Source organism: Scylla paramamosain, unplaced genomic scaffold (assembly GCF_035594125.1).
Source record: "Scylla paramamosain isolate STU-SP2022 unplaced genomic scaffold, ASM3559412v1 Contig4, whole genome shotgun sequence".
In the NCBI taxonomy this organism is placed as follows: domain Eukaryota; kingdom Metazoa; phylum Arthropoda; class Malacostraca; order Decapoda; family Portunidae; genus Scylla; species Scylla paramamosain.
The window spans coordinates 3,292,501-3,297,500 of NW_026973669.1; the positions used below are offsets into that span (position 1 = coordinate 3,292,501).

Genomic DNA, 5,000 nt, shown 5'->3' on the forward strand with positions numbered 1-5,000 from the left:
ATAGCCGCCCCCCAAAAAAATCTAGCCCAAACACCTAAAACCGCAGAATCTAGCCCAAGCACCCTCAAAGCCACCAAAAACCGCAGAATCTAGCCCAAACACACTCAAAATCACAAAAACCCGCAAAATCTAGCCCAAGCACACTCAAAGCCACCAAAAACCGCAGAATCTAGCCCAAACACCTTTAAAGTCCAAAAACCGCAGAATCTAGCCCAAATACCCAAAAAGCCACCAAAACCCGCAAAATCTAGCCCAAACACCCTGAAAGCCACCAAAAACCGCAGAATCTAGCCCAAACCCTAAAAAATCACCAAAACCCTTAGAATCTAGCCCAAATACCCCAAAAAAACCGCAAAATCTAGCCCAAACACCCCCAAAGCCACCAAAAACCCGCAGAATCTAGCCCAAATATCCAAAACTAGCCCAAAAAACGGTAGAAAATAGCCCAAATCCCCTGAAAATAGCCCAAATGCTCCCTTTAGTAGCGTAGATCGTGTTGGTGGCCCGGCCCGCCTTGGAGTGGCTTGCTGTTTGTGTGTTCAGGATTTCTATGAATGTCGGAAGGCCTGGGGACCTGCCGGCTGCCCTTCTCCAGTTGCCTGGGGCCTGCGGCTACTGACGACGGAGAAGATATTGCAGCCTATGTCAATATGGCACGTCAGCCGGTCATTGTCAACGTATACGACATGGTGAGTGCTTGTTTGCTTGTTTGTTTGTTTGTTTTGTTTGTTTTGTTTGTTTTTTCTCTCGTTGTTTCTCTGAATTTGCTTCTTCTTCTTCTTCTTTTTCTTGTTTTTCTTTTTCTTCGTTATCTCTTCGTTTTTTCTCCATTTCTTCGTCCTCTTCCTCTTCCTCCTCTTTTTTTTTTTTTCCTTTTCCTTTTCCTCCTCCTCCTCCTCCTCCATCTTGTTATTATTCTCAGTTCCTCTCCTCTTCCTCCTCCTCCTTCTCTTCCTCCTCCTCTATGTTAAAACTAATATATTTGATGATAGCAATAATGATAGTAATTAATAAAATGGTTCAACTCAAAAATGTTCAAGTAACTCATTAAAAATTAGTTTTCTTTCATTCACTCGCAAAAAAATCCGTTTTCTTTCATTCAAATTCATAATATAGTCATTAAAAAAAAAAAAAAAAAAAAAAAAGAGTAAAAAAAAATTATTAAGTCTTCCATGAAAAAATCCGTTTTCTTTCATTCATTCCTGTAGCAAATCCGTTTTCTTTCAAATTAATAAAAAAAATAAAAAATAAATGAAAAATTATCTTAAAGTCTCCCCGTTAAAAAAAAAAAAAAACGTTTTCATTCAAATTAATCTTGTTCCGTTTTCTTTGTTTCAGTACTGGATAAATGAATACACATCTTCCATTGGTCTTGGGGTGTTTCACTCAGGTGTGGAGATCTACGGCACAGGTGTGTAATAGTAGTAGTATTAGTAGTAGTAGTAGTAGTAGTAGTAGTAGTAAGGTTTTTGTAAGTTTAGTAAAGTTCTCCCTTTAAAAAGAAAATGGAATTCTTAGCTATTTTAAAATCTAACTTTATTTTTCATAGTAGTAGTAGTAATAATAATAATAGTAGTAGTAGTAGTAGTAGTAGTAGTAAGGTTAGGTTTAGTTAAGTTTATCCTTTAAATAGAAAACTCAAGCATGTAATATTAAAATGTAGCTTTTATTATTAATTTATTCATATATTTATTTATTCATACATTTATTTCAGTATCAAACTAACGCTCTCTCTCTCTCTCTCTCTCTCTCTCTCTCTCTCTCTCTCTCTCTCTCTCTCTCTCTCTCTCTCTCTCTCTCTCTCTCTCACAGAGTTCGCCTATGGGGGGCACCCTTTCCCTTTCTCTGGGGTATTTGAAATAACACCGAGAGACGCGGAGGACCTTGGTGATCAATTTAAATTCAAGTGAGTCCGTTTTCTGTTACGCCACTGAGAAATTTTTAAAGGGTAACTTGTGTATTTTTGTGCGCCTGCGTTTTATTGTGTTTTTTTTCGTGTGTGTGTGTGTATGTGTGTTTGTTTATTGTGTTTTTTTGTGTGTTTGTTGTTTGTTTTCTGTGTTAAGCAGTTACCTCTCTCTCTCTTTCTCCCTCCCTCTCGTCTCTTCAATAACTTATTAATAATTTATGGAAGGAAATTTTACCACAGAAAAATATATGTTTAGAATAAGCCAAGGAACCTTATACACGCCTACACACCCCTCTACACCCGTGCCTCACCCCTACACACCCAACACTCACCCATACATCCACACATACACATACACACATACATATACACATAACACATACATACATCCACAAAAAAACATGCATTTATATAAGAATTCAATATTTTTCGCTTATTTTCTGTTTTTATCGCTCCTTCTACCCCCTACACCCCTGAATCTCACCCCTACCCCCCCCCCACAGGCAGAGCATCCACCTCGGGTATACGGATTTCACAGAGGATGACACCAAGCGGATTGTGGCCGAGTTAGGAAAGGAGTTCCGTGGAGACAGGTACCATTTAATGAACAAGAACTGCAACCATTTTTCCTCGGCTCTTACTCAGGTGTGTGTGTGTGTGTGTGTGTGTGTGTGTGTCTCTCTCTCTCTCTCTCTCTCTCTCTCTCTCTCTCTCTCTCTCTCTCTGTTCGTTTCCCTCCTGTGCCTCTCAAACTTAGCCTTTTAAACCCAGTACTAGTAAACCTTTCTGTCCTCCTCCTCCTCCTCCTCCTCCTCCTCCTCCTCCTCCTCCTCCTCCTCCTCCTCCTCCTCCTCCTCCTCCTCCTCCTCCTCCTACAGACACCCATCTTCCAATCTCTTATAATAACAAGTCTATAAAACCACCAGAACAACCACAACAACTACAACAACTACAACCATTTCAGATCTTGGTGGGGAAGGAGATACCAACTTGGGTGAACCGGTTAGCTTATGTGTCTTCCTGCGTGCCCTTCCTACAAAGATGTCTGCCCAGGGAATGGTTGACCCCTGTTGCCCTCCAGCAGAGCATTGACCACACGTCTCCACCACCCGAGTCCCCGTTAGACTCCGCCATTGACTCGGCACTTGATTCAACGCTGTCTTCCCCGACGGACAGTGGCAATGGTGCAGGGTGCAGTGCGGGGTATCATCACCGCCACCATCACCACAGACACAGGAGAAGCAGCCCCCAGCCTCGTTTTGGGAGGGCCACTGCTGGAACGTCACACTTAAATTTGAACTCTCACACGACCTCACATTCTACGTCTCATTTGCAGTCCGGTGGGTCGCGGAAAGGGTCGCAGCATCAGCCGTCTGCCTCAGCCTCTCATTCATCACCTCCTGCGTCACACTCAAGGAATTCACTTTAGTTTTTCTTGGTTTGGGTGTGTTTGTGTGTGTGTGTATGTGGTGTCAATTTTTTTTTTGTTTTTTGTTTTTTTTCGCTTTCACGTCGAGAATTTCTCATGTCAGTCGCGATGTTTAGTTTTTTTTCATTCCCTGTTAATTCTTTTTCCATTTCCTTGTCGCAGTTTTCCTCTTTTATCTCATTTTCTTGCCTTTTTTTGAGTTTTCGTCGCCCGTCAACTTCTCCGAATGTATTTTTTTCGTTCGTTTTTCTGTATTTTGGAGTGCGTCTGTCGGCAGTCTCTCTAAAACGACCTTTCCGAGTGCAAATTTTGAGCACCACCCAAAAGTGTCTGTCGAGTGTGGAAATCGAGTGAGTTTTTAATTTTTCGACTATTTCCTCATTGTCATCTCGATTGTCGTTCCCGAGTGCATATCTCGAGTGCAGATGTCGAGTGCGCCCCTTGGTCTGCGTATCGAGTATGCGTATTCGAGTGTGTCCATCGAGTGCATCAAGTGAGATTTCGAGTGCATTCGCAAGTCAGGATCTTGAGCGCGTTCCTCGAGTGAAGCCGTCGAGTGAGACCTTGAGTGGAGACCTCGAGTGCATCCTTCAATCCATGTCCTGGGAGTGCAAATTTGGGTGCGAATGTTGAGTGCGACTGTTGAGTGCGACCCCCAAATTTCTTTTCTCAAGTGTGCAGTCGAGGGTGTGGCTTGAGTGCAGCTCCTCAGATCCTTCGAGTGCAAAATCTCAAGCTGGTGTTTTGAGTGCGGAGTCTCGGGTGCGGATTTCAGAAACTTGTTCGGAATATTTGTTTTGTTATTGTTGTGTGTGTGTGTGTGCGTGTGCGTGTGTGTGCGTGTGCGTGTGGAGTTTATACAGTGCCATAAGTACAGATCTACAGTTTTGATGGTAAAAAATGCAAAAAAAAGTAGTAGTTATCGTTATATTAATAGTACAAATACTACTACTACTACTATTACTACTACTACTGTTACTACTACTTCTACTATTACAAGAGAGAGAGAGAGAGTAAGAGAGAGAGAGAGAGAGAGAGAGAGAGAGAGTCTTCCTTTTGGGGAAATTCGTTTAAGTGAAAGATTTTGGAAATGTGGTTTTTTTTAAGAGAAAACGGGAAAATAACAGAAAATGGAAATCTAATGGTGAGCTATTTTGAACTTGAAGAGGAAACAGAAAAATAAATGATAATAATAATAATATAACTTGATGATAAATGTCTTAAAATTGTTTGAAATTGAAAGAAAACGGAGAAATAGAAAAAAATGATAAACTATTATAAAAAAAAATAATAAATTGAAAATATAACAAAAAAAGGAACTTATTAATAATTCAAGTATAGAAAACGAAAAATAAATTATGCTAAACTATTATAAATGAAAAAAAAGGATATTTTGAATGGAAACGCAATGAAATAGAAAAAAAATTATTAATGAATGAATAGAAACACATCATAGAAAATTAATGAATAAATTTAGACGTAAAAGAAAAGAAAACGGAGAAAATTTTAGGGTAAACTGCAAGAAATTGAAAGAAGAATAATTGAAATGTAACAGAAAATGGAGAAATTAATAAATATGCGAACAGAAACGAAAGAAGAATAAAGAAAAGAAAAAAAAATGCAAAGAAAACGAATGGTGATGAATTTAAAAGTGGAAAATAA

The 5,000-nt window shown here is 39.7% G+C and overlaps 1 protein-coding gene across 5 annotated transcripts in view; it reads left to right on the forward strand.

Annotated features, from left to right (window-relative positions):
* Window positions 1-5,000, forward strand: part of LOC135096498 (deubiquitinase DESI2-like) — a 9,091-nt gene that overhangs the window by 3,285 nt on the left and 806 nt on the right. For 2 of the 5 annotated variants that reach the window (XM_063998010.1, XM_063998014.1), the window contains exons 2-6: window positions 565-689; window positions 1,339-1,411; window positions 1,813-1,906; window positions 2,413-2,554; window positions 2,874-5,000. The exon at window positions 2,874-5,000 is cut by the window's right edge and continues 806 nt beyond it. In XM_063998010.1, the coding sequence (XP_063854080.1) occupies window positions 565-689; window positions 1,339-1,411; window positions 1,813-1,906; window positions 2,413-2,554; window positions 2,874-3,338 (899 nt within the window). In that variant the 3' untranslated portion in view covers window positions 3,339-5,000. Of the gene's footprint in view, window positions 690-1,338; window positions 1,412-1,812; window positions 1,907-2,412; window positions 2,555-2,873 lie in introns of all 5 variants that reach the window. The other 3 variants (XM_063998012.1, XM_063998011.1, XM_063998013.1) reach the window with 3 other exon arrangements.